Source organism: Nomascus leucogenys, chromosome 4 (genome assembly GCF_006542625.1).
Source record: "Nomascus leucogenys isolate Asia chromosome 4, Asia_NLE_v1, whole genome shotgun sequence".
Taxonomy (NCBI): Eukaryota; Metazoa; Chordata; class Mammalia; order Primates; family Hylobatidae; genus Nomascus; species Nomascus leucogenys.
In genome coordinates, this window is record NC_044384.1 from 94,143,593 (window position 1) to 94,164,389 (window position 20,797).

The 20,797-nt window shown below is 43.0% G+C and overlaps 1 protein-coding gene and 2 non-coding genes across 4 annotated transcripts in view; 2 read left to right on the forward strand and 1 right to left on the reverse strand.

Moving 5' to 3' along the window:
* Positions 1-7,265: 7,265 nt before the first annotated feature.
* On the reverse strand, positions 7,266-7,373 carry LOC115834892. Its single transcript, XR_004029891.1, has one exon. It is a non-coding gene; the product is annotated as a U6 spliceosomal RNA (small nuclear RNA).
* Positions 7,374-12,214: 4,841 nt separating this feature from the next.
* Positions 12,215-20,797, forward strand: part of DNAH12 (dynein axonemal heavy chain 12) — a 246,885-nt gene continuing 238,302 nt past the window's right edge. For both annotated transcript variants that reach the window (XM_030810168.1, XM_030810169.1), the window contains exons 1-2: positions 12,215-12,362; positions 13,674-13,876. In XM_030810168.1, the coding sequence (XP_030666028.1) occupies positions 13,707-13,876 (170 nt within the window). In that variant the 5' untranslated portion in view covers positions 12,215-12,362; positions 13,674-13,706. The remainder of the gene's footprint in view (positions 12,363-13,673; positions 13,877-20,797) is intronic.
* On the forward strand, positions 20,195-20,301 carry LOC115834894. Its single transcript, XR_004029893.1, has one exon. It is a non-coding gene; the product is annotated as a U6 spliceosomal RNA (small nuclear RNA).

Genomic DNA, 20,797 nt, shown 5'->3' on the forward strand with positions numbered 1-20,797 from the left:
GGGAATGAAGTGCTTCCGCCTCGCACTTTCGCCTAGCGCGTGGGCACTCATGTCTGTAATTCTCTGAAGATTAATTTTTACCTACAAGATAGGTCAGAATTATAGGGAAATGAAGACAATATAAAGGTGTCAGAGGAAAATACTAGATTCCACGGTTTTGTCGAAAGTGCATGCTGGTGACGGGAGGGCATGCCCTCCAAGCCGGAAGTGGATGGGGTGGTGTCACGTGTTCCGCTTCGCTGGAGGAGGCGGACACCTGTCTTGGAATCTTGGCTGGCGAACTCTCCTCCCTGCGCCCGGGGCTGGACTGCGCTAGGACGTGGAGGCCTCCACCCGGATTGCGAGCTTTACTCGCAGTGTGGAAGGTGTTGCCCAGTTCATCTCCACAGCTTTGCCGACCCTGATCGCTCGTTTCGGTGGCGTGGTGGGTTCACCCCAGGCTGAGCCAGCGCCTACGCACCGAGCAGAGCCTTTGTGGTAGTTAATAACGAACGATATACAATAACTCCGTTTAGTGAGCGCAGACTATGCGAGAAACGCTACACACACTAGCCTCATATTTCTTATGAGGTAGGTCTCTTTATCCATCGCTTTACAGATGCAGAGTCCCGAGATATTACCTGTTCAGGGTCACACAACTATTAATTGGCAGAAAGAAATAGTACTGACAAACTGCGGAAGGCTGTTTGTTATTTTTTATTAGAGACAGGTTGTCACTTTGACGCCCAAGCTGGAGCGCCTGATCATAGCTCACTGCCCCCTCGAACTCCAGGGCTCGTGCGATCCTCCCGCCTAACCCTCCCAAGTACAAACAGGCAAGAGCCACCCAGTGTTTATTTTTAGTTAGTAAACAGATAGGAAGACTCTTTCTATTTAGAGTTACTACATTTAACAAATAAAATTACAGGATCTCAGTTAAATTCAGTTTCAGATAAGGAATAATAATGGAACATACTTAAGAAATGGTTGTTTATCTGTTTATTTTTTTATTTTTTACGTAGGGTCTTGCTCTTTCACCCAAGCTGGAGTGCAGCTGTGCGATCTTGGCTTACTGCAACTTCGTTTCGTGCCTCAGCCTCCCAAGTAGCTGGGACTACAGGCACACACCACCACGCCCAGCTAATTTTTGTATTTTAGTGGAGAAGGGCTTCATCATGTTGCCTGGGCTGGTCTCGAACTCCTGACCTCAAGCAAGCCCCCTGCCTTACCCTCCCAAAATTCTGGGATAACAAGTGAAAACCACCTCCCCTGGGCTAAGGAATCGTGCACTTTATTGGTATTTCTTTTAAAGGTCTTGAAGAAGCCGGGCGCAGTGGCTCACGTCTGTAATCCCAGCACTTTGGGAGGCTGAGGCGGGTGGATCACCTAAGGTCAGGAGTTCGAGACCAGCCTGGCCAACATAGTGAAACCCCATCTCTACTAAAAATACTAAAAATACAAAAAATTAGCTGGGCGTGGTGGTGCACGCCTGTAATCCCAGCTACTAGGGAGGCTGAGGCAGGAGAATTGCTTGAACCTGGGAGATGCAGGTTGTAGTGAGTTGAGATCACACCATTGCACTCTAGCCTGGGCAACAAGAGCGAAACTCCGTCTCAAAACAAAACAAAAAAAGGTCTCGAAGAACGAATGAATTGCTTTACCTGTAGACCAGAAAGCGGTCCAGTGTGATGAGTACGGTGAGACCAGGGGAGAGTAGCAGATAAGAAAGATACGCATCCACCAGATTGTTTAGTGCATTCTAAGCCGTAGTATGAAGTTCTGGATTTCTTCTAAGAGGGCCATTAGAGTTGTTTTGCTTGCAATTACGGAAAAGCTTTAATTTTCATTTTCTTGAAAGGGGAAAAGCTAAAAACATTTGGTTTTAATGGCAAGAAAAAAGGTGTTTGATACTGTAATTGTCATTGGCCTCCATGTAATTATTTTTTTATTTTTGTATTTTTGAGATGGAGCCTCACTCTGTCACCCAGACTGGAGTGCAGTGGTGTGATCTCAGCTCACTGCAGCCTCCACCTCCCGAGTTCAAGTGATTTTCATGCCTCAGCCTCCCAAGTAGCTGCCATGTCTGTGCGCTGCCATGTCTTTGCACTGCCATGTCTGGCTAATTTTTGTATTTTTAGTAGAGATGGAGTTTCATTATACAAAATTTAGATGGGGTTTCTCCATCTCTACTAAACATGGTGAAACCCTGTCTCTACTAAAAATACAAAAATTAGCTGGGTGCAGTGGCGGGCGCCTGTAATCCCAGCTACTCAGGAGGCCGAGGCAGGACAATCTTTTGAACCCGGGAGGCAGAGGTTGCAGTGAGCCGAGATCGCGCCACTGCCCTCCAGCCTGGGAGAGAGAGCAAGACTCTGTCTCAGAAAAAAAAAAAAGAAATATCTTCAGAATTTAATTTAGACATTTTGGCTGTATCAGTTGGTCAGACAGATCTATGCTTTCTTTGCTAGATGTTTTAAAGTCATAAAACTGTTGCTTCCGTGATATTTTTAATACTTGCTTGATTTGTGTATAAGTTAAAGCTATGAGGTCTGGCTGCTGGGCTCCCCTGAAACCTTGCACACATTTTGATATGAGCTTTTGTCTTTGGCTTTGGGCCTCTGGATTCTGAGATCTAGACAGGTGGCCATGGTGAAGCCTGGAAACATATGTGTGTCTGTATCACCTGGACCACCAGCTGCACGTAAAGCTGAGTGCAGTATGGCCCTGTCCTCCCTGGCGCAACTCTGCATCCTTATCATGTTGGGAGGGGTTGGAACCTCCACCATCATCTTCACAGCTTTATCCTCTGTACTGGGCTCTATACCTGGTATATAAATCCAGGACACAGATGGGCTCTGCCCTTCATAGCTGTCCTGGATGCCACATGGATACGCAGGAACAGGACGACTGGGGTTGGAGAAGAACAAAGGAATATTGGGAAAAGGGCCTGCGTCCAATATCTGAAAGGCCTTGGTTAAGATGAGACTGGCTGATGGAGGGTTAGGTTAGTTTTGTGTTTTCTTTGCTCTTTATTTATTTATTTTTTGAGATGGAGTTTCACTCTTGTTGCCCAGGCTGGAGTGCAGTGGCATGATCTTGGCTCACTGAAAACCTCCGCCTCCTGGGTTCAAGCGATTCTCCTGCCTCAGCCTCCGGAGTAGCAGGGATTACAGGTATGCATCACCACACTCAGCTAATGTTGTAGTTTTAGTAGAGACAGGGTTTCTCCATGTTGGTCAGGCTGGCCTCAAACTCCTGACCTCAGGTGATCCACCCGCCTTGGCCTCCCAAAGTGCTGGGATTATAGGCATGAGCCACCACGCCCAGCCACTTTTTATTTTTTTAAGACAGGGTCTCACTCTGTCACCCAGGCTGGAGTGCAGTGGCAACATAATAGTTCACTGCAGCCTTGAACTCCTTGGTCTCCTACTTTAGATACACGCCACTACACCCAACTAATTGTTTTTTATTTGTTGTAGAGATGGGGGATCCCACTATGTTGCCCAAGCTGGTCTCAAACTCCTGGGCTCAAGCGATCCACCTGCCTCAGCCTCCCAAAGGGCTGAGATTAGCAGTGTGAGACACTATACCTGGTGGCTTTGTTTTTTCAAAATAAATAACTTTCTAGGATGGAAGGGGCTTAATGAAAATAAATAAATAAATAACATAAATGGCTAGTTTTGCTTTCCATAAGCAAATGAAATACAATTGTTAAGAACAAGTAAATTAGATAAGTGTGAATGGGATAAGCATCTACAAATAAACTTGTCATAGTTTCAAAAACTTTTTCAGTAATTTAAAATCTTAAAGTCATGCTGTATTAAATGAAGTAATAGATAATTATAAATTGTCTGCATTGGCTGAGCACAATGGCTCATGCCTGTAATCCCAGCACTTTGGGAGGCTGAGATGGGAGGATCATTTGAGCCCTGGGCAACATAGTGAGACCCCTTCTCTTTTTTTTTTTTTTGAGACGGAGTCTTGCTTTGTCACCCAGGCTGGAGTGCAGTGGCATGATCTCGGCTCATTGCAAGCTCTGCCTCCTGGGTTCACGCCATTCTCCTGCCTCAGCCTCCTGAGTAGCTGGGACTGCAGGCACCCGCCACCACGCCCAGCTAATTTTTTGTATTTTTTAGTAGAGACAGGCTTTCACTGTGTTAGCCAGGATGGTCTCGATCTCTTGACGTCATAATACGCCCACCTCAGCCTCCCAGAATGCTGGGATTACAGGCGTGAACCATCGTGCCTGGCCCGAGACCCCATCTCTTAAAAAAAAAAAAAAAGGAAAATGTCTGAGTTATTTCTAAGTGAAAATACTGAAACATTAATTATTAAACTTAAGTTTATATACTTCGATGTCTTTTTTTCCATTTTTCCCACTTATTCTCAAGTTCTGTTTTTTTTTTTCATTTTTTTGATGTCTTGTTTCATACGATATAGAAAGCTAAATATATTTGGATTCATTAATAAACAACACATTGAGAAAACATATCTTTTTAGAAATTATTAAGGGGCTCTTGTCTGCAAATACTGATATAAAACAATTCAAAATTACCGACTTCCTGGGTTTTCACTAGAAATTAGGGTTACTAAGAGTTAAAATGCAAATTAATATACGTAATTAAAACTACTGAAAGTAAAAAATAATTTTGTGGCGGGCGCGGTGGCTAATGCCTGTAATCCCAGCACTTTGGGAGGCCGAGGTGGGTGGATCACGAGGTCAGGAGATCGAGACTATCCTGGCTAACATGGTGAAACCCCGTCTCTACTAAAAATACAAAAAATTAGCAGGGCGTGGTGGCGGGTGCCTGTAGTCCCAGCTACTAGGGAGGCTGAGGCAGGAGTATGGTGTGAACCCGGGAGGCAGAGCTTGCAGGGAGCCGAGATCACGCCACTGCACTCCAGCCTGGGCGACAGAGCGAGACTCCATCTCAATAATTAATTAATTAATTAATTAATTTCGTATACAGAGTATGATAAAAACAACATCTTTTTAGTGAGGAAAAGTTAAGTCATGAGTATATGTGCTTTTGTTTAAAAATTTTTGTTTTGGCTGGGCACAGTGGCTCACGCCTGTAATCCCAGCACTTTGGGAGACTGAGGTGGATGGATCACGAGGTCAGGAGATCGAGGCCATCCTGGCTAACACGGTGAAACCCCATCTCTACTAAAAATACAAAAGAAATTAGCTGGGCGTGTAGTCCCAGCTACTCGGGAGACTGAGGCAGGAGAATGGTGTGAACCCAGGAAGCGGAGCTTGCAGTGAGCTGAGATTGTGCCACTGCACTCCAGCCTCAGCGACAGAGCGAGACTCCATCTCAAAAAAAAAAAAAAATGTGTTTCTAGCCACTGAAACAATAACAAAAAAAAAATGAAAAACTTTTGGCTAATTAAAGGTTATTTAAAGATTGTTTTAGAATAAATGTATGGCACCTTGGGAGGCCAGGGCAGGTGGATCACCTGAGGTCAGGACTTCAAGACTATCCTGGCTAACATGGTGAAAACCCGTCTCTATTAAAAATACAAAAAAAAAAAAAAAATTTAGCTGGGTGTTGTGGTGCGTGCCTGTAGTCCCAGCTGCTTGGGAAGCTGAGGCAGGAGAATCGCTTGAACCCGGAAGGGGGAAGTTGCAGTGAGCCAAGATTGCACCACTGCACTCCAGCCTGGGTGGCAGAGTGAGTGAGACTCTGTCTCAAAAAATAAAAACAGAAATAAATGTATGGAAAAATTTACACAAAAATAAATGGATATAAAAAGTTGGAGAAAAAATTTAAAAACTGTAAGAGGTTATAAAAGGCTTATGGATTTCTTATGTGGTCAAAGTTGACTGAGACTGGATCTATTTGTTTATAAGGTTTTATTATTAATATTTATTATTTGTTTGTTTTGTTTTTGTTTTGTTTTGTTTTGTTTTTAAAAGCAGGGTCTTGATCTGTGACCCAGGCTGGAGTATGGTGGTATCATCATAGTTCATTTGTAATCTCAAATTTCTGGGCTCAAGCAATCCTCTTGCCTCAGTCTCCCAAGTGGTTAGGACTACAGGTATGTGCCACCATGCCTGGCTAATTAAAAAAACTTTTTTTTGTAGAGATGGGGTCTCGCTAGCTGTGTTGCCTAGGCTGGTCTTGCACTCCTGGCCTCAAAAGATCTTCCCACCTTGGCCTCCCAGAGTGTTGGGAGTACAGGCATGAACCACCATGCCTGGCCTTACAGTTTTATTGAAATTTGCTTTAGTAATACACTGATACAAAACTAAATTTGGTTCTCTCATTTGAACATGATTTTCTGGTGGTATTAATAAAAGATAGTAGCCAGGCATGGTGGCTCACACCTGTAATCCCAGCACTTTGGGAGGCCAAGGCAGAAGGATTGCATAAGCCCAGGAGTTTGAGACCAGCCTGGGCAACATGGCAAAACCCTATCTCTACCAAAAATACAACAATTAGCTGGGCATGGTGGTTCATGCCTGTAGTCCCAGCTACTCTGGAGGCTGAGGTGGGAGGATGATTTCAGCCTGGGAGGCTGAAGTTGCAGTGAGCTGAGATTGCGCCATTGCACTCCAGCCTGGGTAACAGAGCCAGACCCTGTCTCAAAAAATAAAATAAAATATAGTAAAAGATTTTGTTCACTTTTTGAGTAAATTGCAAAAGAAAGAAGAGAGAGAGAAAGAAACAGATTGTGTGCCTCATGCTGTCTTTAAACAATTTTTAAAAAAAAATTTTTGAGTCTTACTCTGTTGCCCAGGCTGGAGTGCAGGCATGATCTTGGCTCACTGCAACCTCCGTCTCCTGGGTTCAAGCGACTCTCCCACATCAGCCTCCCAAGTAGCTGGGACTACAGGTGCGCACCAACATGCCCGGCTAATTTTCGTATTTTTTGGTAGAGATGGGGTTTCACCATGTTGGCCAGGCTGGTCTCGAACTCCTGACCTCAAGTGATTTGCCTGCCTCGATCTCCTAAAGGGCTGGGATGACAGCTGTGGCCCACTGCACTTGGCCTGATTAAATTTTTAATTAAAAACATTTTTTATAGACATAGTCTCACTCTGTTGCCCAGGCTGGAGTGCATTGGCTATTCACAGGTGCAGCCATAATAGCTCACTGCAGCCTTGAACTCCAGAGCTCAAGTGATCCTCCCACCTCGGCCTCCTGAGTACCTGGGATTATGGGCACAGGCCACTGCATCCGGCCCTGCTCTCTTTGTTAGATCTTTTCATTATTTGGAAAACTGAGTCTTCTCTCTATGAAAAAGTGAAGGATTTTGCTTTATAAAATCTTTTTTTAAAAAAAACTATGGAGTGCTTCACAAATTTGTGTGTCATCCTTATGCAGGCACCATGGTAATCTTTTCTCTATCATTTCAGTTTTAGTATTATGTGCTGCCGAAATGAGCACTGCTTTGTAAAATCTTTTAAATTCTCACTTTGGCTAAATGAATAACTGTTATTTTACAGTGACCTGTGATCTTCTTTTGATCAAATGTCTTAAAACTTTCCTCGTTTGTTTTCATTTAAAAATTTTTGAGACAGTGTCTCACTCTGTCACCCAGGCTGGAATGCAGTGGTGCAGTCATGGCTTACTGCAGCCTCAACCTCCTAGGCTCAAGTGATCCTCCCACCTCAGTCTGCCCACAAGTGCATACCACCAACGCCTGGCTAAGAAATATTCTGTAGAGACAGAGTCCCCCAGTGTTGCCCAGTCTGGTCTCAAACTCCAGGGCTCAAGTGATCTTTCCACCTTGGCCTTCCAAAGTGCTGGGATTACAAGTTTGAGCCACTGAGCCTGGCCTTCTCTATTTTAATTGAGTGTTTTTATCCTTTGACATACTTGACAGCCTTCCCAAAGTCAAATTTCAAATTCTAAATTAAGTCTTTTCGGCCTCAAACTAACCTTAGGTTATCCCAGAATGGCCCCTGGAAGCCTAAGAGAGACATATTAGGCTTATTTGATACGTAAATTATACAGGAAACCTTTGCATTACATTTATATTAACATGTTATTAATATGTGTTTAAAAAGCATATGAGATTCCTAAAAATCTGATGTGTCTTTTTATATGTTATCAGTCATAATTATGGCTACTATGTAAACTTGTTATAGACTACAGAAAAAACAAATTTCCTTGTCAATCGTATCATTGTTGTAAACTCTTACCAGGTCTTTCATCATAGCCATTCTAAATCTTGTTGTTCATAGTAAATTGCTTTATTCTAATGTTTTTTCTAAATGATCTTTGCAAGCAAATATAATCCTAAAGCATTGTGTCTTCAAAGAGGCGTATGAAAAGGATAAAAAGTCTCTGATACATACTCTGGAATACAGGCCTCTGTTGATTATTCAGTTGGACTGAATAAGAACTTTATAAACTCCAGTGGTAAAAACTGGACTTAAAATTGCTAATTTATCAAGTAGAACAAAAATTAATTACATGGGACGGAACTGATGAGGACTGAAATGATTTTAATGACATTTTGCTTGGAACATTGCTGACTTTTTATTACTATTTTCTTTCAGAGTTAAGAAAACTTTTTTTCTCCGCATTATCTGTAGTTTTATAGCAATTTGGTAACTTTTTGGTATATTTTGTAAGTAAAATTGAAATATATATCTTCCTCTCTACCTGATATCTCCAGAATTAGGAAACTATTCATAAGTATTCTTGTTTTATGGCAATATATTTATTTGTATAAGCTCAAGAGGAATCTGTTCTTGTACAAGAACACACCTTTGGAAACATTGGCTATTAAAAAGGACGTACATTGGCCAGGCATGGTGGCCCATACCTGTAATCCTAGCACATCTAGCGGCCAAGGTAGGAGGATTGCTTGAGGCCAGGAGTTCAAGACCAACCTGGCCGACACAGTGAGACTTTGTCTGTATAATAAAATTTTTTTTTAAAGTAAAAAAAAAAAGGGACGTACATTGTATCAGTCAGGGTTCAAAGTGGGAAGCAGAACCAGTAAGATATAATATATATCATCTATATCTGTATCTATATCTATATATGTGTGTGTGTATGTCTATACATATATATGTGTGTGTATGTCTATACATATATATATATATATATATATATATTTTTTTTTTTTTTTTTTTTTTTTTTTTGAGACGGAGTCTTGCTCTGTCGCCCAGGCTGGAGTGCAGTGGCATGATCTCGGCTCACTGCAAGCTCCGCCTCCCGGGTTCACGCCATTCTCCTGCCTCAGCCTCTCCGAGTAGCTGGGACTACAGGCGTCCACCACCATGCCCGGCTAATTTTTTTTGTATTTTTAGTAGAGACGGGGTTTCATCGTGGTCTCGATCTCCTGACCTCGTGATCCGCCCGCCTCGGCCTCCCAAAGTGCTGGGATTACAAGCGTGAGCCACCGTGCCCGGCCTATATATATTTTTTTTAACAAAGAATTGACTTATGCGATGGAGGGGGCTGGTTAAGCAAGTCCAAGGTCTGTAGGGCAGACTGTCAGGAAGGGAAGAACCAGAAAATGGAGAGCAGTTGTAGACCCAGCTGCTGTTTGGAGTTTGACTCAGGGCATGCCCATCTCTTTATTATTATTTTTTTAATTTTTAATTTTTTAAAATAGAGACAGAGTTACACCATGTTGCCCAGGCTGGTCTCAAACTCCCTCAAGCAGTCTGCCTGGCTCGGCCTCCTAAGGTGCATGGGATTACAGGGTTGATCCACTTTGCCAGGCCTAAATCTTTTTAAAAGGATTTCTACTGATTGAGTCAGGCTCACCCAGGATAATCTCCTTAGACCAATGTCAATTGACCAGGGACTTGAATTGATCTGTAATCTCCTCACAGCAGCCCTAGATTAGCGTTTGATTAATGACTGGGAGAAGGTGGGTAAATCATACACAAGACTGCTGCCTTCTCTTTAGTCCTTCTAGTTTGGCCTAACCAAATTGACATTCAGGCCAGATACGGTGGCTCATGCCTATAATCCCAACACTTTTAGGAAGCTGAAGGAGAAGGATTGCTTGAGTCCACTAGTTTGAGGCAAGCCTGTGCAACATAGTAAGACACTGTCCCAACAAAATATTTTTAAAAATTAGCCGATGTCGTGGTGTGTGCCTGTAGTCTCAGCTACTCAGGAGGCTAAGGTGGGAGGATCCCTTGAGCCCAGGAGTTTGAGGATGCAGTGAGCTATTGCTGTAGTCTCAGCAATGCACCAAGATGTAACAGTTTCTCGTTGTCTGAGATAACACCTGGAGTTATTTGTCCTACCTCCAAGATGATTAAGGAGCACAGACCCAAAGGTTAGTTTAGAACGAACGTTTAATAAGTGAAAGTAAGAAAGCTCTCTGCCAGCAGAGAGGGGGACCTGAACGGGGTGCCCCCTATGAGGCTGGGGTCCAGGGTGTTTATGGACTGGGAAGAGGAAGGAATGTGCTTCGTCCCCCCACCCCCCTACCCTGGGGCTTGACCTGGTACTAATCAGGAGCTGAAATGATAATTCATAGATGCTGCTTAGCTTGCCCTGGGGCCTATCAGGAACTGAAGCGAAAGTTTGGCCCTGGACCTTGGCCCAGGACCAATCAGGTGCTGAAGTGATGATTCCTAGAAGCCGGATTTACAATCCAAATAAAGGAGAAAGTAGAGTGGCCACCGGAACCTACTGGAACCCACTGTGCCCATACCCACAAAAGGAAAAGAAACTTTTTTTTTCCTGGGAGCCCACTGACTACACAAAGGACAAAGGCATTTCTTTGTTCCTTTATGTCAGTGAGGAGGAGGTCTGTGCAAGTTTTTGTCCAAATGAGCCGGAGGTTTTTCTATCTGTGGAGCCGTGGGCATGTCTCCAGGCACAACACCCTGTGCTAGTCCCCTTATTGGTGCCTGCAACTTACATTTTTTCCCAGGCTGCTTTTTATGTTATGTGGGGATGAGGCACTGACCCATGGGCTAGGGGTTCTCTGGGGACCCTTCCCTTGCTATCTACCTAAGGCAAAAGCTAGCTGACTCCTTTCACTGTGATGGTGCCGCTGCATTCCAGCTGCACTCCAGCCTGGGTGACAGAGCGAGAGCCCTGTCTCTAAAAAATAAACCCTAACAAATTGACATTAAAAAAAAACTGTCTAATCTGTCATAGGACTAGAGTTTAAAAGAGAAAAGGTGGCATGGTGCAGTGGTTCATGCCTGTAATCCCAGCACTTTGGGAGGCCAAGGTGGGCGGATCACTGGAGATCAGGAGTTCAAGACCAGCCTGACCAACATGGAGAAACCCCGTCTCTACTAAAAAAAAAAAAAGTTTAGCCGGGTTTGGTGGTGCATGCCTGTAATCCCAACTACTTGGGAGGCTGGGAGGCTGAGGCAGGACAATCGCTTGAACCTGGGAGGTGGAGGTTGTGGTGAGCACTCCAGCCTGGGCAACAAGAGCAAAACTCTGTCTCAAAAAAAAAAAAAAAGTCACATTATTTATACAAGTATTTTATTTTCTACAGAAAGATAATTTGCTTTTACAAACTACCAGGAAGTTTTACTTGTTCATTCACTCACTTAAATGACATTTTAGAGCACCTACTGTGTACCAGACACAATAGTGTAGGCTGTACTCTCTTTAAAACAACAAAAAAAAATTACGTAGCAACTGGCACATAGAAGGTGCTCAGATATTTGTTGAATGAGTATGCTGTTAACACACCGGCAGAATTTATTCACTTCCCTAATTTAATTTTGGCACATAGTGTTCTTGTAGGCTATTATCATTTAGATGTAGTATGCATTGTACAGCTTCAAACAGCAAAATTTCACATCTTTCTCCCAGCATACTCACTAAATTCACACACCTTAACCTGTTTGATTTTGCCAAAGAATTTCTGGAAGTGCTGTGTCAACAAATAGCAAATCTAGAAGCAAGATAAATTATATTGCTGATTAGTTACAATATTTACAGGATGTCACTAGGGGACACTTGAAGACTTGATTCTCTTGCTGAGAGTGTTTCCATAAATCTATTTTCCAACAGATCTAAATTTCCAGTCTTGCAGTTTTCCACAATTTGAAAATTCTGATTTCCTGGTCCCCTTCCAAGGAAAGGCAGTTAGGTTAAAAAACAAAACAAACAAAAAAAACCTCACACCCCATTTACTTGAGTAACGAATTATTGTTGTGACAGGTAATCCTAATCCTTTGCAGCTTGGCAACTGCCTCTCCAGGCAACCTTCACCCAGCCCCTCCGGCTGGGGCCGCCACAGTTTCCATGGCGACGACGTTGTTTCCAACCGGTCAGCGACCGCCCTTCTCCAGCTACTCGTTTGAGAGCCGGTGGCGTTCCGGAGGTTTCTCCCTCGTTATCCCCCTTCCTTTCACCTGAGGAGAGGCTCTGACTGTCTCTCTCTCTCTCTGGCGTCTGCGCAGCGGGGAAGTAGTGAGAAACAATCAGGTACTTGTTCTCTCCTTTTCTCTTCCTTTCCCTCCTAGGGCAGGTATCGCGATTTGGGTGCCAACTTAAACACTCTTTCAAGGCAGGAATCTCCAAATCCTGTAGGCATTCATGGCAAATATAGTTGTTATCACAGTACAATTTTTTTTTTTTTTTTTTTGAGACGGAGTCTCGCTTTATCGCCCAGGCTGGAGTGCGGTAGCGACATCTCAGCTCCCTGCAACCTCTGCCTCCCAGGTTCAAGCGATTCTTGTGCCTCACAGCCTCCTGAGTAGCTGGGATTACAGGCGCCTGCCACCACGCCCGGCTAATTTTTGTATTTTTAGTAGAGATGGGGTTTCACCATGTTGGCCAGGCTGGGCTCGAACTCCCGACCTCAGGTGATCCGCCCGCCTCGGCTTCCCAAAGTGCTGGGATTACAGGCGTGAGCCATTGCGCCTGGCCCACAGTAAAATTTTTGAGCATTTACATGACGTTTTAGATTTGCCATGCATCAAGTATGCCTATTTTTTGCTTGATCATAGCATCACTTTCTTGGAAGGCAGCAAGACTAAGATATCATATTGATGTTTAAAAATATTAATGATTGGCTGGGGTGGTGGCTCACGCCTGTAATCCCAGGACTTTGGGGGGCCGAGGCAGGAAATCATCTGAGGTCAGGAGTTCGAGACCAGCCTGGCCAACATGGTGACACCTTATCTCTACTAAAAATACAAAAAAGTAGCCGGGCGTGGTTGCGCGCCTGTAGTCCTGGCTACTTGGGAGGCTGAAGCAGGAGAACCACTTGAACCTGGGAGGCAGAGGTTGCAGTGAGCCAAGATCGCGCCATTGCACTCCAGCCTGGGCGACAGAGCAAGACTGTCTCAAAAAAACAAACAAAAAAAAAAAACAAAAAAAAACCATTAACGATGTTAAATATCAGCTCTTACTGGGAAGGGGATCATCCCTCAACAACTGAATTTGTTATTGTGGTGGTGGTGGTGGTTTGCGTCTCGGGAAAATTTTGAACCCAGAATGCTACAGCTGTAGGGATATTTATAGAGCATCTAATTAAACTCCTTAGTTTCATCCATTAGGAAACAAGCCCTGAAGGGGAACTGACTGGCTCATTGCTTCATAAGTGGGTTTTAGAGTTCTAACAGGAATCCCTGCCAACTTACCTCAACTGTCATTCTTTAGACTAATACCATACTTGGGAGGAAGATCCAAAAGTGTCTAGAATTTTATTTTTGGTATTGATATGTTAGATATGTTATGAATATATCGAGGCCTGATGACATAATAATGGCTTTATGGACTTTTTCTCCTCAGAGTACAGACTATTTTAATCTTTAGGAGATCAAGATGTCAGATGCAAACAAAGCTGCTATTGCAGCAGAAAAGGAAGCTCTGAACTTGAAGTTACCGCCCATTGTCCATCTCCCAGAAAACATAGGCGTTGATACACCAACACAAAGTAAGCTGCTAAAATACAGAAGATCCAAGGAGCAGCAGCAGAAAATTAATCAGTTAGTGTAAGTAGCATATTAGTAGATAATTCTGGCTTGGAATTCAAGTAAAATGATTAGTGTTCATATTCTCATAAAAAGTTTTAACTGTGGAGGTTGTTCATGGGTAAAATACTATTTTCAAGTTAATTAGAAAAACAATTGAAAAGTAATTGTAATGGTAGCAAATATTATACACTGTACACTGACATTGTTCTTATCGCCTATACTTCTTACAACAATCCTATAAGGTAGGTACTGTTGTTAGCTCCATTTTTTAGATGAGTAAACTGAGGTATAGAGGAGTTAAGTAATTTGCCTAAGGTTGCACAGCTGGGATTTGGACCGGGTTGGTCTGGTTCTAAAGTTCACATTCTTTAAGCATCACACTATTCCTCCTCTCAGTATATTATAACCATACTTGTCCCTGAAAGTAAAATCAAATAACTGAACCTCTACAATTTGAACAAATACTTAATAAAATATCTTGAAACTACTTATATTTGAAATTTTTTTGCTACAAAAGGAAACAGAGTTCAACATCCTACTCACCGCCCCCCCCCCGCAATTTAGTGGAAATTAAAACTAATTTGGGTACCTGCTGCCAAAGGCTGTGATGAGGTTGGTTCAGTTCAATTAGACAGTTACTGAGAATTTCCTAGACACCTGATTCTGCTGGTTTCTAGGGATAAATAAAAAGAAAAATACATGGATTTCATTTACAAAATTCCAAGCCAACATTTAAACTATAAAATGAGGATTTTCTCTCTGGTGGATTTCTGTTTCCCTTTCTACATTCTCTTTCCTTTCTTGGTCAGCCTTATTTAAAAACATGTTTTTGCAGCTTAGTATGGTTGCCAATGTAATGATTTTAATTTTTGCTAATTTTACTTTCCTTACAATTAAACAGGTCTATTAATCATATAACTTCTCTAGATTTACATTTGTATTAATTCAGCAATAATTTACTCATATTTAAATTATACATTTATAGGGTATATAAACTAATATCAGCACATGTACTATTAGAGATGCTTAAGTATTCAAGACTTAGACAGAAAAAAAAAAAGATTACATGCCTGTAATCTCAGCATTTTGGGAGGCCACAGTGGGAGGATTGCTTGAGCCCAGGAATTTGAGATGAGTCTGAGCGAGGTAGTAAGACCCTCATCGCTACAAAAAAAAAAAAAAAAAAATTAGCCAGGTGTGGTGGGGCATGCCTGTGGTCCTAACTACTCGGGAGGCAAAGGCAGGAGTATTGGTTGAGCCCAGGAGGTCAAAGCTGTAGTATGTGAGCTGTGATGACATCACTGCACTCCCAGCAATGAGCAATGGAATGAGACCCTATCTCAAACAAGCAAACAAAAACAGTCTTAAAAGAAAAAGAGAGGTCGGGTGCAGTGGCTCACAGCTGTAATCCTACCACTTTCGGAGGCTGAGGTGGATGGGTTACCTGAGGTCAGGAGTTTGAGACCAGCCTGGCCAACGTGGTGAAACCCATCTCTACTAAAAATACAAAAAATTAGCTGGGCGTGGTGGCAGGTGCCTGTAATCCCAGCTACTCAGGAGGCGGAGGCAGGAGAATCTCTTGAACCTGGGATGGGGAGGTTGCAGTGAGCTGAGATCGCACCACTGCACTCCAGCCTGGGTGACAGAACGAGGCTCCATCTCAAAAAAAAAAAAAAAAGGTGGGGGAGAGATGCATTCCTCCTTCATTCCTAAGATTCTATTCAGTGTTTCAGTAGATTTAGAGTAGAGAAGGGAGTTCTCTAGGAATTATACATTGTTCCTTTTTTTTTTTTTTTCTTTTTGAGACAGGGTCTTGCTCTGTCACCCAGGCTGGAGTATAGTGGCACGATCTCAGCTCACTGGAGCCTCGACCTCCTGGACTCTCATGATCCTCCCATCTCAGCCTCTCAAGTGGCTGGGACTACAGGCATACACCACCACACCTGGCTAATTTTTTGTATTTTTGAAGAGACACAGTTTCGCCATGTTGCCCAGACTGGTCTCAAATTCCTGGGCTTAAGTGATCCATCTGCCTTGGCCTCCCAAAGTGCTGGAATTACAGGCGTGATTGTTTTTACTCCATAACTTTTCATTATCTTGCATTATCATGTTGAACTACTTGCAGTTTCACAAATATACTATATTTTTCACAGCTCAGAGATGTGCTCTGCAATTTCCCTCACTGCACTGTCTGCCCGAATACTTATCCTAGTTCTTCCAGGTTTAGTTTATGGATCACCTCCTCTAGAAAGCCTTCTCCTAATCCCTTTCATGTACGCATTTCTCTCACAACAGTTTATTTAGCAGATAGTAAGTATCTGCTGTTACACAGATACTTGTTACTGAGGAGACCATAGAAAACACAACAGACAGTGGCTTACACCTGTAATCCCAGCACTTTGGGAGGCTGAGGCAGGTGAATCACCTGAGGTCAGGAGTACGAGGCCAACCTGACCAACATGGCGAAACCCTGTCTCTACTAAAAATACAAAAATTAGCCAGGCGTGTTGGCGGGCATCTGTAATCCCAGCTACTCGGGAGGCTGAGACATGAGAATAGCTTGAACCGGGGAGGTGGAGGTTGCAGTGAACTGAGATCGAGCCATTGCACTGCAGCCTGGCAACAGAGTGAGACTCCATCTCAAAAAAAAAGAAAAAAGAAAACACAACAGAAAGGATTGTATCTTTAAGTTGTTTGTATGCTAGTGAGAGGAAACAGGTAGTAAACATGTAAAAAACAAAAAAGGCATGTTAACCTTTTAGATGATGATAGATGCTACGAAGAAATAAGACAGTGGGGCCGGGCACGGTGGCTCACTCCTGTAATCCCAGCACTTTGGGAGGCTGAGGCGGGCAGATCACAAGGTCAGGAGATCAAGACCATCCTGGCTAACACAGTGAAACCCCGTCTCTACTAAAAAAAATACAAAAAATTAGCCAGGCATGGTGGCGGGCACCTCTAGTCCCAGCTACTTGGGAGGCTGAGGCAGGAGAACCACTTGAACCTGGGAGGCAGAGGTTGCAGTGAGCCAAGATCGTGCCACTGCACTCCAGCCTGGGTGACGGAGCAAGACTCTATCTCAAAAAAAAAAAAAAAAAAAGGAAAAGAAAAGAAATAAGACAGTGGGATAGAGAGAACATATCCCAGGAGCACCACAGGAAAGGCCTGTGGAGGTAATACGTAAGTAGAGATCCAGAGAATGAGAAGAAGACTGTCATCTAAGTAAACATGAGAAAAGCTCTCTAGCAAAGGGGATAGCAAGCATGAAATCCCTGAAATATGAATGCTTTCAGTACATTCTAGGAACTGACAAAGACCAACATCTCTAGAGTATCATGAACCTGGGGAAGGGTAGTATCAGGTGAAGATGGAGAGGGAGGTGGGAGCAGATAGTGTAGGGCCTTGTCGGCCATGACAAAGAATTCAGATTTTATTTTTAAGTCCAGTGGAAACTACTGAAATGTTTCAAACAAGGAAGTGACATGAAACCTGATTTACATTTAAAAGATATCACTCTGGCTATTAAGAATAGACTGAGGTGGAGAGGAAGAGGGCAGGAATAGGGGGACACAAAGAGACCAGGGAGGATGCCACTACAGTAGCATAGATGAGAACTTATGGTGGTTTGGATAAGGCTGGAGACAGTGGAGGAAGAAAGTAGGTTTACAAGAGATGTGTGTCAGAGGCAGAATCAGTAGGATTGGCTGTTGGGTTAGCTTTGGTAGCTAGGTGCTTAGTAGTACCATTTATAGAGAATTGAGGAAGTCCAGGAGGTGGGGGGTAAAAAGCAATAATTCTCTTTTGGAACTTAAGTGCCTGTGTAACATTTAAAGGGAAATACATTAATAGCAGTTGGATATATAAGAGAAGAAGTCTAGGCTGGAGATGTAAAAATTTGGGAGTCAGCAGCATGTAGATGATTTTTAAAGCTATAGGGAATTGTTGGAATCGCACAGAGAGCAGGAGCGAGAGTTAGGCAAGAGAGAACACAGGAGAGAGCGCAAGTGAGCAAGTGAACTGAGAAGGGCCAAGGCCTAGGGCAAAAGGTTGGATGTGTGGAGAAAAGTCAACCAGCAGGTAGTGTAAGTATGACTGGTAAGGCAGGAGGAAAAGCAGAAGAGCAGGATGTCATAAGCACAAAGTATGTTATAACACAATGTACTTTTATTTTCTTTGTTGTCTTTCTTCTCCACTTTGACGTGCTTAAGGAGAGGGATCTCAACACAAATCACAGGGTTTGGCATGTTATTGTTGATGAATGAATGAAGGGATGAATGAATTTTTAAGGAAGAACCTTGCCCTATTGTGCTTTATGCAGATCTGTAAGTAGTACAACTTTTATTTTGGTGCTTAATTTAAAAATACTGCCTCAAAATTACCTGAAGCATAGTGCTGTATTAATACTGAGATTAGAATTGCTATGCATTTCTTTGGGAAAAATGCATTTTGAATTATTGGTTTTGTTTTATTTTTCCTGGATATGTTCACAATGTTAGGTTCATTTAAAAGAAAAAAAATGTTACTTCAGTCAGTGCTCACTTTGCTAAACTTTACCTCTTACTGAATTCCACTTCATTTTTTTCCTTCTCCTTATTAATAAGCTCATTCTTTGAAAACTAACTTTATGTTGTGTGTGTTTCTTTTTGCAGCTTTCAAAAACTTTAAGTATATTTGGTTTATTCTCCTTGGATTTCAAACTCATTTTTAGCTGTCCAAAGGTCTAATGCAAAAACTTTCAGCCGGGCGTGGTGGCTCGCGCCTGTAATCCCAGCACTTTGGGAGGCCGAGGCGGGCGGATCATGAGGTCAGGAGATGGAGACCATCCTGGCCAACATGGTGAAACACGGTCTCTACTAAAAATACAAAAATTAGCTGGGCGTGGTAGTGCATGCCTGTAGTCCTAGCTACTCGGGAGGCTGAGGCAGGAGAATCACTTGACCCCGGGAGGCGGAGGTTGCAGTGAGCCGAGATCGTGCCACTGCACTCCAGCCTGGCGACAGAGCAAGACTCTGTCTCAAAAAAAACAAAAAACTTTCAGAAACCATTTTTTAAAAAATACCTGATAAAATTAAAGGTTTTTAAAAAAACTGGAAGCATATCTTTCTGGATGGCCATGGACTTTGGGATTCTCCATCCCCTTGCTATCCGCACCCGTTAGATGATAGGAGCGCAGACTTCCCTTTTTCAAAGGTGGAGTGAAGTGTGGATAGAAGGAGTTCCTGGGGTGAGGTAGGATGTAAAGAGTCATGGGCAGAAGTGGACCCCCTACTAGGACCAGTCCCTGGGAACGCTTGGCTGAGCCAGTAACATTCTGTAGCTTTCCAAAGTCTCAAGAATGAGCCTGCCTTCTTCCTTAGCTACTACCTCACCTCTTGATTCAAGCCAGTTTCTCTCCTTTACTGTGTGTGGTTTCTCACCCAGTCATTTGAAATTATCAAGTTTTTATTTATTTATTTGATTTTATTACAAAACTTTTTAATTTAGCTATGATTATTCATGTTTTTGCCGCCCCCTCCTTTTTTTTCTGAGACAAGGTCTCACTCTTTTGCCCAGGCTGGAGGGCAGTGGTGTGATCTCTGTTCACTGCAACCTCTGCCTTCCTGGCTTAAACAATCCTGCCACCTCAGCCTCCTGAGCAGCTGGGACTACAGGTGTGCGCCACCACACCCAGCTAATTTTTGTATTTTTTGTAGAGACGAGGTCTCACCATGTTTGTGATCTACCTGCCTTGGCCTCCCAAAGTACTGGGAGCCACTGTGCCCGGCCTGTTTATAATTGCTAATATACAAATCAAAAACAGTCAGGGAGTGAAAAGGCTCACTTGTATGTTCTTCCCAGCTCTTTTTATTTATAGCCAGTAGGAGAAAAGATGCTCCAGAAATTGTTGCTATGTTAAAGGGTGGCATTTATATATAAAGAACAGGAAGTCAGGCATATTTATGTTGGGATAATTACAGTGCAAGGCTAACTATGACTAGTGCCAACTAGCATACCAAAGTATAAGGTAAATTCCTTGGAAGTAGCAATCACTGAGAGCTAGACTCTTTAGGGAGAAATGATGGATGAAGGGAAGCCTGGCCAAGGTCTTGAAGATTAACAAAGAAAGGAAGAGGATATCCAGGCACATTTTCTACTTCATGTGAGAAAGTCTTAGGAGTTTTAGTTTAGTACAGGCTGTGTAAGATTGAACAGGGAAATGAGGCTGCTCAAAAATGCTAATTCAGTTTTAGGATACTTTAATAAATGTAGCATGTCTAGGAAATGGGAGATAAAATTTTCACTCTGCACTGGTCAAACATATAGAATTCTGGGGTCACACTTTAAGAGGGACTTTGAGTGCTCACTTTGGCAGCACATGCACAAAAATTGGAACAATACAGAGAAGATTAGTAAGGTGTCTGTGCAAAGATGACATACAAATTTGTGAGGTGTTCCATATAAAATAAAAATAAAAAGAGGGACATTGATAAACTAGAATAGCTACAGAGGTATCCTAGTCTATTTTTTATTGCTATAACTGAATACTACAGGCTGGAGAATATATAAAGAATAGAGGTTTAGGCCAGGCGTGGTGGCTCATGCTTGTAATCCCAGCACTTCGGGAGGCCAAGGCAGGCGGATCACGAGGTCAGGAGTTCGAGACCAGCCTGGCCAACACAGTGAAACCCCATCTCTACTAAAAATACAAAAATTAGCCAGGCATGGTGGCAGGCGCCTGTAATCCTAGTGACTCAGGTGGCTGAGGCAGGAGAATCACTTGAACCTGGGAGGCAGAGGTTACAGTGAGCCGAGATCGAGCCACTGCACTCCAGCTGGGCGATGGAGCTAGACTCTGTCTCAAAAAAAAAAAAAAAAAAAATTGGGTGTGGTGGCTCACACCTGTAATCCCAGCACTTTGAGAGGCCAAGGCAGGAGGATCACCTGAGGTTGGGAGTTCGA